Genomic DNA, 12,575 nt, shown 5'->3' on the forward strand with positions numbered 1-12,575 from the left:
AGTGTAAACAACATGGTAGCAATTACAATGCTTTTGGGTGTCTTTCCAAGGAGACCAAAGGTGAAGTGATCCAAATATCTGAACTAGTTCAACGTTTTGATTAGGGAAGAGAACCAAGCAATACAGGAGAAAGCTGTATTGACTTTGTACATGCTCTACCAGGGGATCAAATGCTGAGGACTTCAGCTTGGTGACAATTCTTATGGAGCCAGTTTCATCAACATTATTTTCACTTAAGCATTTAGAAGTAAGTTAAGACACTTTGTTTGGGGAAGTTGCTTGACTCTTTTTATAAGAACATTAGAAAGGAGTAGCCAACACAAGGTACTTGCCAAGGTGTCCTGAGACTGCTCAGCTGTAGCAGAACACCTGCCACAGCTCTTTCTGTCATATAAAGAATATCAGTCTGCATTTTGGAATCAGGTAATTTGATGTTTAGACATGAAACTACAAGAGGGAAATGCTTTATGGCAGCTCAAAGTCATGGATGTGTCCTTTAGAGCAAAACACTTGCAAAATCAGAGGTATTTTTGAAAAGCTAGTAGTTTTGTAGTTCTGGTGTGTATAACAAAACCCATTTTACTCATCCATGCCTTATTCACAGGCTGGAAGCTGTTCTACAGTGGACTTGGAACCTTAAAGCCAGTCACGAGACAACCAAATAGGATTATGAACATTTATGTTCCTAGTCTGCAGACTGTCCTCAGGCTTACAGTGAAATGAATAATTTGTCTCCACTCTGAATGACACATTGATGTGTTTACTTTGTTTCAAGCTCCAAAAGAAAGAGTATAGGTCTGACTTAGAATGTAAACTTTCACACGCGTGCAAGAATGTTTTCACTCTACATTTGAATTTCCAGTACCTCTGGCAACATGTAAAGAAAAAAATATGTTAGAAACATAATACAGGAAATATTTTATGTTCTGTCTGGGATTAACAAACAAGGAATTTATGACATTTTAGTTCATAAATCAGTGGTCTCGGCACAAATTTCCTGTTTTCTGCATTTTAAGAATTTCCATGTAAAAATAGCATAAAAACACAGAGCACAAGGGAGCCATGTCAAAAAGCAGTTGGTTGTCTGCTCTGTGTCTTGCATAAGAAAAGTATGCAAATGACCTTTTCTTAAGGGTGGCATGCAGAGAACTATTTCGTGAGTAGGTAGGCAGTGAACATTTGGATAAGGGTCAGAAGTTCAGTCTAAATCAGATGCTGAAATACTTTAAACTGCAGATCATCAAAGATGTGTAAGTTTACAGCCATTTACAACCATGAAGTTTATGTTTTTCTTATGGCATGATTTTTAATGTCTGAATAAAGAGGAGTTGTTATTATTGCTGGGCTAATAATATACTATGTCTAAATATATATGTTCAGTGTAAAGGAGGTAATTTTGAATCTTAACATGCTTCTCTAAGGAAGCAAGGCTTTGACTACAAGCCTGCTTTGTACTTGTATTGTCTACTGTGTGCTTCTGTTGCTGTTGAAAGGAAGGGTTACATACTGCCTTCAAAAAAGAAACCATGGTATTTGGTGATACTTTTAAACATCTGAATGAAGGGTTAGCAGTGAGAAGATTTTCTTGTAGAGAAAATTTTTCAGTTCTGTTGCAGGTTTCATTCTTTTCTCATGCAGATACTAACTGGGAGTGCTTTGCAGAGTTACATACATCAGGTCACAATGTGTGTGAAGGGACAAATGGGCCCAGAGTGAATGTATGACATTTTTCAATATGCTGGAAGAGTGGTAGCACTACTAGGATAGGGAACCATCACACTTAGCTGGAGGACAGAGATTCAGGTTGACTCCTTTTTCTGATTTTTTGGTTGATTGTTAGTATCCCTTGACTAAATCAATCCAAGGACTTGTTCTCTGCATAAAATATGATGTTGAAAATAGAATTTATTATTAAAACACCTGGCAAGTGGTCTTTGAGTATCTATGGACAGCTGGGATGCGTAAGGGTAGAGGAAAGGGTAGCTCTGTTTCAGTCTCAATGTCTGGGAATGCTAATGGTAGGGATAGGAATGAAGAAACATATGATGGTGTTTTAAAAGCACTTGAATCAGAGTCAGGACAGAGATTTTTAAAATAGAAACAAACCAAAAATAAACCAAAAACGCTTATGTTAACCCTGGAACAAGTTTGTTAGTTGAAATGAATTTCTTCTTGCAGTCATTCCCTTGATTTCTGGTGAAGATAACATCTGTTTATTCCTGAGAAGATCACAGTGACAGATCTCTGTTGTTGGGGCAAGATATGGTCCCTATCCCACCTTCTCCTGGGTATTGATCTGGGCTGTGCTACATTCCAGCCCTGATTGTAGAGTATTTTGCTGGCTGTAGTCAGTCCCCAGCCAAATCTTCTCTGGTAGTTCTGAAGTTTCATTTCATTCCTCAAGCATCTGCAGGGTCATTCCTGTACAATACTACAGCCTTTGCAAGTGCAATGAGTCTGGTTGCCTCATGGCACAGAAAGCAGGAGCAAGCAATAGGACATTCGTTTGTGTTGAGCATGGTGGTTACCTCTTTTTATAGCTAACTTAGGGGAGTTAGGAGAAAAAGGGTACAGTAGACATAATATGAACAATTAGTCTTCAAAACATGCTTCTGATAAGGATATGAGAGTGGGCTTGGAAGGCACAAATGTGCTGGGTAGGGTCATGCAATACCAGTTGTTGTGAAGTGTCCTCCTGTTAAAGAGGGCCCAGAAAGGCCCAAATACTCTGGCCCTCTTGGCCTGCTTGAAGCAGCCCTTTAACAAGGGAACAAATGAACGTCTTCTCTGGCTTTCAGCTAGGCTCCCTATGCTGCTGATACTTTTCTTTCAGGCTTTCCCCTGGGAATAGCACTGGATTTGCTGTTCCTAAGCTTTTTAATGCTCTGTGTGATGAGTCTTCTCTACATTTTCTCACAAGAGCAGATTTTTCCAACCAAATGCATCCTAATATCAGGGAGCTTTTTCCTGCCTCTCAGCCTATTTTCCCATTACTCTTCATCAAGTCACTTATTAAGCTTTAAAGCCCCTCTGTGTAGATTAATTTGCATTTCCATGAAGTGAAAGTCCCCAAGAAGGCAAAAGAGAATTGCTGTGCTCAAAACAAGGAAAGCCTGTGCTTTGTTTCCTCTATTTTGGACAATTTTAGGTGGATGAGGACAAATCCTATCCCTGGATCATGTGAACAGTGACTCTGGTACAAATGGACCAATTCAACCTGTTTACTCAGGCACAAAAGAGGGTTAGTGATAGCAGCATGTGTTGAACTATTCTGAAATGCAGCATGTATTTTTCTTGTGTGCATCTGACCCTGCCTGCTATGAGGAGACAAAGCAAGACTGGGGTAGGACAAATTTGAAACACGTTTTCCTAAATTTTACATTACAAGTGTAAAAGGAAATCCAGAGCATGATTGTTTTCAATTAATCTCGCCCAGTTCTATGCTGTCTTTTGCCATCTGGATGCTCACCTTAGACCCAGCTATTTTAGAACACTACTGGCAAAGTTTAGAAAAACTATCACACACAATAATAGAGCTTAAAAATATAAAGTTTGTGATAGGTTTTGTTCATGTTTTCTTCATGCTGTTTTTTTCCAAAGTATCAAAAACCTGCTTTTTACCACTTTATGGAATTACAACTATACCTTGAATATTTCAACTTTCTGTTCTCTTACTCCCCTCTTGGTTACAACAGCGATCTCAATTCCAAAATTACTTCCTATACATGTAACTGTAAGAATTTGATCCCTTCTACAGGTGGAGAAGTTTGGTTTTCTTTGTTTTCCCCTAAGCCAACATTAGGGTTTCTGTATCCCCTCTTACCTCCCTTTGGTGACTTTTTTTTCTTACTTTTTTTTTTTTAATGTGCTTTGCAGCCTACAGAGTGTTTTCTAAGTCAGCCTGAAGAAAAACAAGAGACCACTGTAAAGGCAAAGAGGAGAAAGAAGGTATGAATGTCCTAGAGTGTGTTTGGGGACTGGGCAGTGGGTGTATGTACTACAAGATTCATAATTGAGACAACCCCATAATGATGAGAAGTAATATGGTCATAATGTTGCATCTTCTTTTAGAGGAGAATAGAAATTCCTAATTTTTAGACCTCACTCAAAAATACCTATTCCCAACCTAAACCTTGGCATTGTGTCTACACTCCACTCAAGGGTTGTGCATGCCTGCACCCCACTTGCAAGGATTGGCACACTGGGAAAAGTGTGACTGTGTCAAAGGAAGGTGAAATTTCAGTTGCTGTAGAATCTGACCCCATTCCAGCTGCTGTTATGTCCTTTGAGCCAAAAGCTGCCCTTGTTCGCTCTTCTCCTCATAACATAAGTATATAAATAGATACTCTGTATTGTCCCTCTGGCCATGCTCCATCCTCACCCACGACATCCAGCACACTCTGCAGCCTAAATGGTGATTATATGGCACCAGGCAAGTTAATTGTCTTTTAGGACAGACTGTAAATAGTTGGCTCCCTCACAAGGCTGAGAGGTGGCCTTTTTATGTTATGTCAGGCCTCTAAATCATCTAGAGAATGGGAAGAGGGAAGAGTGGGATTTTGTTTTAAATGCGGCTCTGGCAGAAGTGACTGTGGTACTTATTGCACTGCTGCTGGAGCAAGGGCATCCCATGGCAGAAGCTGGCGAACTGACTGAACAAAGAGACCCCATTCTCAGGCAAACAACAGGCACTTAGTTACACCTTTGGTTTCAGTGGGGCCAGGCCACTAAGTTGACATAGACAGCCAGTCAAAACATCCCACTAGGAAACATTTATTAGGTTGATCTATGGGTTCCAAACAAAATTCTCCAAAAATAAGGAAGATGCTTTTAAGCATCTGGAATGAATTGGAAGAAAAATAATAGAACTATCTGCATAAGGAACATTTCCCCACAGCTCTTCTTGAAGAAAGAGAGTTTGCTCAGGTGTCCTTGCTCTTGCTCTTGCAGAATTTCTCATTAGTATCAGGCTTCTCACCTCCAGAGGGTCATAAGTTTCCTGAAGGAGCCAGGTGGCCCAATGAATGATGTAATGGTCCAAGTAAAATGAGCCTGATAGTTCTATCTTACTGCCTGCAAGAGGTTCACAAATGTGGGTCACTTAAGAGGCAGGCTGTGGGACAGGGGATGGAGAAAAGCATTTATGGTTGATAGGAGGAACAGCAAAGAGGTTTGGTTGTGGGCCTCCCACAGAGGCTGTCTGTGCTGCAGATGGCCTCTGGTCATTCTTTGGGAAGACCGCTGTTGCATGGCAGAAAAATACAACAGTGATAAAGGAAGGTGAATCTTGGGAAGGAATGCTACAGATTCAAGCACTGCAGAAACCTGCTGAACAGCCAGACATCCTCTGGAAAGTCTTCCAGGGACTGCAGGGGGCTTTGCACCAGGACAAAGGTAGACTGAGAGGAAGGCATAAGCACTTCATCTCCATTTGTCCCACCGTCAAAGGTTCACTTGGGGTCTTGCAAACACACAGGTGGCTTTTAGCAGAGGTGAAAGCAATGGCCAAAGTGGCAGATGGCTGGAAGAGGCAGCTGCTTATTTTGCTTTTGCTGCTTCAGCTACCCCCATATGGACCTTCCCTGTTAAGCCTTCTGCCCCTTATGCTGCCGTTATGGGAGCATTTGGAGTGTGTTGGGAAAGAAGGAGAGACAGAGTGGTAGGGAATGGAAAAGAGGAGTGAGTGGGTGCTGAGATGGAATGAGGGAAAGAGGGATCACAGAAGGTCTGTCCCCTATGTTAAAGTTCCTGCCATAGCTCTCTTCAAAATGTCCATTGATCTTTGCTGCCCCAGACCTTAGCCTGCCAAACTGAAGGTACCCACCATCCCTCCAAAGCTGCCACAAATTTTTCCAGGTCCAGCACATCTCTGTGAAGTCTCAGTTTGCCTCACAAATACATACCCTATTACTCCATCCTACCCACACTCTTCTGCTCCTTTTCACGTCTAGGCTTATGCTGCCACATGTCCTCATGATGGCAAGTTCAGTTTTGCTTACACAGCTGAGAAACCTTGAACTGGCCTTTCAAAAATTAATCACATCTCAGCAAGAACAAGAGAGGCTTCACATTCTTGTCATTCTCTCCAGGTTGCCTCTGTCCTTGAAACTTTGCTGTTTTCTTACATGCTGACTGATCATTCAGATAACAGGAACCTTGGGCTATTCTACCCCCATGATCCATTTAACTATGGGAGAAGATACAGCAACACTTTCACTTTAGTGATAATTCAGGACCTGTTATTTGCTAACATTCCTAAGGTGTAAAACACAATCATTATGAACTCATATCCAGGTTCTACAAATTATTAGCTTGATTTAAAAATTATACAATTTGGAATAACAAAGTAGCTGATGAACTCTTTCTGCTTGACTTCTGGGTTTTTTGTTAGCTTTTAAATCATTTTCATCAGCCTGGCATGGTATTCTGTGAGTAAAGCTAATAAGTCCTTACAAAACAGATAGATAGTTACTCTATTTTAATCAAAATATGACCAAATCTTATATAGTCACCTGATTCCTGTTGTTACACTTTAAGAATAGTAAACTAAATAAATTCTAAAAAAAATAATTCAAACCGATACTTAAATGTAGTAATAGCAAAACTCAAAAAACCAGCTTTCAATTATATTTTTGTTACACTGACATTTCAGGTGAGTTCACAAGACTTTTCATGTACAGGCTCCCAGACCATCTCATCAAAGTATCTCAAGTATCTACATTCCCACTAAAGACAAAGGGAATCTTTTCCCATTATAAGGTGTTTTTCCACTTAAGCTGTAATTAAACAAATACAACTGTATGAATTATGGAGGAACATTTATTTATGATGTTGTTAGCTAGCCAAAGAGCAGCAGAAAATATAAAAATACCATACTTAACCCATTTTACTTGTCTTTTTAGAAGAAAATTTCTGATATTCTGCAAAATACTGCTTCAAAACCTGGTGTCCCTGCAGATCTACAAAATCTGCTCAGTCAACATTTTGGTGAAAACCGTTCAGTGATTGAAATAGAGGAATTAAAGCTCTCAGGTAACTTATCCTGTATTTAATACATAAATAATGGGCTTTTCATTATGCTGTTGAGTTCTTTTTGTGCAGAAGAAAAGTGATTTTTGGGATAGGTCTTGAGTTGTACTTTTTAATGGAAATATTTTCTTACACTATATATTAATTTGCTGTTTAAGTTGAGATGTCAGTTTCTTTGGAATAAATGTGAGGTTTCTTGGAGTTACAGAAGTGAAACATTGTTTAAATGTGTCCTTTTATTGTAAAGTATTAATTTCTGGAGCTCACTTTCTAGTAGAAATTATATGATTCCTAATAGTAGCTTCCAAGATGCTTAGAGAGTGGAACTGTATTTTGTTTCTGAGATTATCTGGGTCAATCCAGATGCATAATAGGAGGGCTGACAGGAGTAAACCAAGAAATAATGTGACATCGTTCTGACATGGTTATGAGATGTTTAACACAATGGTTTTTCAAGGAATGGCATGAATTGAGATGGTAATTTTGGTCCACATTGGAAGTGACCACGTTTTAACCATGAAAAGGACCCTCTTTGTCCCCTGTATTCTGCCTCCAGTTAGAAACCAGTGATAGAAAAGGCAAAAAGCAGGACAGAGCAGGATTAGCTTTGTCTGTTGGAGGTTGCATTAGAGGTGATGGCAACACTGTACTTCTCTGCCTCTTACTCTGCAGATAGAGACACTGTCCAGTATTTTTTGGCAGTGCTTATGAGGAGCAAACAGCCTGCTAACTAACCTGCATTCACCTTTTGTACTTCTTGAACTGTTAGAGACCTCTGCCAAATTTAGAAGCTGTCTAGACCAACAGTACTTTTTCTCTTTTAATGCATAAGCCTGTCTTTCTAGATAAATATGCTCTTCCTTATCACCCATTTTTCTAGGTTGACCCTCCTTTATTTCTGTGGGGCAGGTTCAGCTTTCTTGTTGAATCAAGAAAACCTGGAGAAGTCCCATACAGATTGCTTTGAAAAGCTTGTGTTAAGTACTTTTGGTCCTATAAGGTTTTTAGAAAATAATAAATTACTTTGATTTCTTTCTTATTAGAAGAGCCCTTTGGGCTAGTGAAGTGACCCATTTCCATATGGATTGGATCTTGGGTTGGATGGAGATATTTTTTCTTAATTTTTATGCTGGGCCTTGAAAGCTTAGAGTGCCAAGGAGTTTATGAACTTGTACGGTTGTCAAGTCGTTCACGTCAAAGCACTAAGCAAATAACAAGCAACTATTTTGGAGTTGTGTGTTCCTGTTAACTGACAAACTGCAGAAGGCCAGGTTTGTAGTCAGCATGGGCTCTTGCTGCAGTCTGGAGCTATCTGTTTCTTTCCCCATTTCTGAAACTTTCATTTAAAATTGTTGTACATACTCCAGTGTTGCTGGACTGTTGGTGAGAAGTCAGGGACTGAAGCTCTGTCCTTCAAAACCATCTCTTGAATTGTTCAGTCATTAATGAGACAATGTATTAAGAAAGGCAGTCCCTGTCTTTCCCCACCAGCATCAAGTGCACCTTTTAAACATGATTTTTAAACTAAATCAGCTGCTGATCCCTCAGTTGTACACATTCATTTCCTTTGGAACTCAAGTCCCAGTAAATGTCAATCTCTGGATTTAATAGGGATCAGTGCAAAATAAAAGTTTTTAGCAAGACAACACCCATTAAATGAAAGCTATAATAATGGAGAGTAGCTGTCCTCAAGAAGGTGCACAGACCGGACTTCAGCCAGGCATTAGCTACAAACCACATTTGTCACACTCTCTGTTCCAGTGAAAACCATGGATTGATGCTGTCAGCATCTGCACAATGCACCATCCATGCGAACATGAATAACATCTTTAAGAAACCTTTCTAATTCAGTTAAAATATGTCAACAAACATGCATAGACAGACACCCTGATGTGCTGTGCTTCATGATGACAAATATGTAGGTCCTTAAAGACAGAATTGTTAATATTCTGCAGGAACATGTTGTTCCATCAGGCAAAGAACCCTTTACATCAGTAGCAAGTTTTCAGACCATCAAATTTTAATCACCTTCTTAAGAACTTAGGCTGTCTATATAAACAGAAAGGACCTTCCAAAGAACCTGTTATGATCTTGTCTTTCTTCATTGCCTTTATATGAAGCTTGAAGTTAAAAGGGCATGTCTGCCACAGAGTGCTTTTAAAAGACTTACTAGTTAACGTAGTGACCAGGGAAGAGAAAGTCAGCAGGAAATGAAGACAAAGGCATTAAATTCAGTGTAGGTGTTGCCATTAGGGTCAGTATAGTTAGGTAGATTACCACGATGTGAAAGGCCAGAAAGTGGAACAAACTTACTGACAGGTAGATTATTGGTAGGTTCTTGCATTTACACAGTATGAGTTGTCTGGGGGACGTACAAGCGTATTTCGTTGTAGGTGCATTGGAGGAACAGTCCAGCACTGTAAGCCTTTTGGCTAAGACTTTTGATTCATTGTGACAAAGACATATAAAAAAATATTTTCAGGTATGTGATCACACCTGTGCAGCCCTGTATTCATGGTTTCATAGTGGGAGAAAAGAAAGGAATTGCAGTTGAGTTGAGAGATTTTACCTTCATGGATTTAGCCAAGATGAAATTTCAACAAGAAGTGTACATTAATTTTTGTTTCAGAAATGGTAATTTATTGATGATGGATTTTACACAGTTGGGTTTTAATCAATATAACTAGTGGCTATGCTGCAAACATATATTCTCCCTTTACTGTTAAAATGCATCAACAAAAATATTTTTTCCTTTGTGTTTTCAGATTCCTGTTTTTTGCCATCCAATGATCTCACGCACAGTTTTTCTTCATACCTGAAGGAAAGTGAGTTAAAATGTTGATCTGGGTGAGACAAAAGTAGTATGAAAAATATTATTAAGTCAATATTATGACATTTTTTATCTGTAGCTCCAAATATCATTTATTATGAAATATTAATCACTTTAAGTGGTTTTTCATATTTTTTTATAACGAGTCTTGTTTTTCTGTCTCTTTTTTACTCTATCTTTTTTTTTTTTTGTATCAAAATGTTCTGGGTTTTTTTTCATTGCTAGGGATTGTCAGTAATTTATTGTGGCTTCTTAAGTAGGTGTATGTATTGTCTGACAGTAAAAATCCTGCAGCTGTCTGCTGACATGAACCAAGAGAATTTTTGTTCTCTTTTATAGTTATATAGAAATTCTTGTCTGGTAAATGTTTCTTTTCAGTTGGTTTTCTCTAATACAAATTACCATATGTGGCAAATGAAGGCACATTTGCTTGTCACCTTACAAACTATTGATTATTAAATCACATAATTTGTTCAGTTATGTGATATTTCTGTATTTTATTTATTTTGGGCATTTCTTTCTTCAGTTTCTCAACCGTGACTAAATGTAGAAGTGTTGCCAAAGATCCAGACCTCATAGGAGTCAGCATGTGTGTTCTTGCTGCTGGCTACCGTTCACCATGTACTCCAGTAATTTAAAATTGTGGCATGTAGTACTTTCTCTGTGTGTTCAAGGGCTTTTTCATTGCAGTCTGTCCTAAGTGGGCAAAACTCCGTAGAAACCACAAGGAGAAGAAGTCAGTGGTGATGCTGGTTATCTGCAGTTCTGCCCTTCGCTCCTTGGAACTCATCAAGTATGTCGATAGCAAATGTTGTGTTGAGGTTGGCAGTCAGTCAGAGGTTTTGTCTTGGAACCACAGACATAAAGGCAAAACTGGGACGCTGTCCTCTGCTAGCCAATAAATTCACTGACTCACACTGATGCAATATCCCTTCCTTCTTTAGACTCTGGGAGTGTGGTATTCGGTTTAGACTAAAGTAACACTCAGTACTTCAGTTGCCTGGAAATGTTACTTTTGTTAAAAACCAAAAATAAAGTGTAACCGAGTTGAGGGAAACATGCTACATGTTGTACTTGGGAACAGAGTAAATGCAAAAAACATCAAGATCCACCACTAGGAACCATGAGTTTGCATCAAAGGCAGTGAGGGCATGGCATTCCAGGGGCTCAAGTGCCAGTGTGGCCTGAAAGCCTCCAGGTCTGTATCAGTGTTCTCAGCTGGCTCTGGGTGGGAAAACTGCTGTGCAGTGGTGACAGTTTTCAGTGTTCCCTGTCCTCTTTTTTTTTCTCTTTTCTTTTCTCTTTTCTCTTTTCTATCTTCTATTTTCTCTCTCCTCTCCGAACTGAACCTCTCCAAACCTCTCCTCTCCGAACCTCTCCGAACCTCTCCTCTTTCTCACTCCAGAAGTCTTAATGACTCTGATGAATTAATATATACATCACAAATTTCATGTTTGTCTTCTGTGTCTTGAGCACATTTCCTGTGATTACTTGTCAGTGCCAAATGAGGTGCAGAGCTGGAAAGTTTAACTCCATGACACAGACAGAAGCATAGATAAGGCAGATGTGCCAGTAGTGCTTAGCCCCTGCATGCAGAAAGTAACATCTGAGGTTTATATGTATACTTGTGTATACAAACCTTTAGCTGTGCAAATTGAAAATTCAGCACACTGAATAAAACATGCAGACAAAGCTGTCTTAAGCGGCATTCAGCAAATATTGAATATGTTGTCTCCTGCTTGATTAATACATAACATAGCATTGTTCCTGTGTGCCAGAGCAAAATGTCAGAAAAATACATCAGTTTCCAACAAATGAGTTTTGGTTAACTAGAATTTGGGCAATCTCTGCAGTAAAGACTGTGACTGCAGGAAGACTATAAAATATAGGTTGATCCATTCCTTTTGTGCACACACACATTCATGCCTGTATCTCAGTAACTGAGTTATTTTTTAGTTAGGATTTGGTGATTAATCAGCTTTGAACTAAGTTAGCTGTGAAAGCATAGGCCATAATTATCAAATATTATCTGAAAAGCTGTCTAAACAATACTGCCCCCTACTGATATCTTCTGCTGTTTCTGTCCAGTTGTGGATCCTGTTGATAAGTAGCAAACAAGAATGTACATAGTGTTCAGAGTACAGGCAGGGTTCACTGGGGGACTGTGTGTCTCAAGCATATTGAGAAATGCCAGTTAGTTTTGCTTTCTTCATGTGTGGTCTTAATCCCAGCCCTGATTCATGCATTTCATTGTTCAATTTTTTTATTACTAGGTCAATGACAGCATTTAAAGGAGATTGCAGAGTCCTCAAGTTGTTTGCAAAGCACATAAAGGTAGGGAATTTTAACAGAGCAAATAAACAACTAAATAATGTCATACCATTTTCTTTTAAAGTCATTTGGCTGTGGTGCCTTTCATATAGTGTTCATATAAAGTTCCTTCCTTTAGATAAAGCTTCCTTTGGTAACCCATTGCTGCAGTGTGAGGAATCCAGCCAAACAGCATCTCCAGTAACTCTGGTGCAGCTCTTGGCAGAATGTAGATGCTTTTGCATGTGCTATGTTTTAAAGGTGTTCCACATCCCCATGAAGTGTTCATTCAAGTGCCTTTTGGCTGTTGAAATAGAAGGCTGCACACATAGATCCATGGAAGCAAACTGTACCAGCACCCACATTTGGATTCTGGCAATTGAATTCCTGAATACCCCATATCCAT

The 12,575-nt window shown here is 39.3% G+C and overlaps 1 protein-coding gene across 1 annotated transcript in view; it reads left to right on the forward strand.

Annotated features, from left to right (window-relative positions):
* Positions 1 to 12,575, forward strand: part of CMSS1 (cms1 ribosomal small subunit homolog) — a 32,667-nt gene that overhangs the window by 12,540 nt on the left and 7,552 nt on the right. The window contains exons 3-7 of the mRNA XM_018074612.2: positions 3,877 to 3,948; positions 6,903 to 7,032; positions 9,795 to 9,854; positions 10,550 to 10,652; positions 12,133 to 12,193. Of these exons, the coding sequence (XP_017930101.1) occupies positions 3,877 to 3,948; positions 6,903 to 7,032; positions 9,795 to 9,854; positions 10,550 to 10,652; positions 12,133 to 12,193 (426 nt within the window). The remainder of the gene's footprint in view (positions 1 to 3,876; positions 3,949 to 6,902; positions 7,033 to 9,794; positions 9,855 to 10,549; positions 10,653 to 12,132; positions 12,194 to 12,575) is intronic.

The sequence above is a fragment of the Manacus vitellinus genome, unplaced genomic scaffold (assembly GCF_001715985.3).
Source record: "Manacus vitellinus isolate BGI_N305 unplaced genomic scaffold, ASM171598v3 scaffold_28_pilon, whole genome shotgun sequence".
Classification (NCBI taxonomy): domain Eukaryota; kingdom Metazoa; phylum Chordata; class Aves; order Passeriformes; family Pipridae; genus Manacus; species Manacus vitellinus.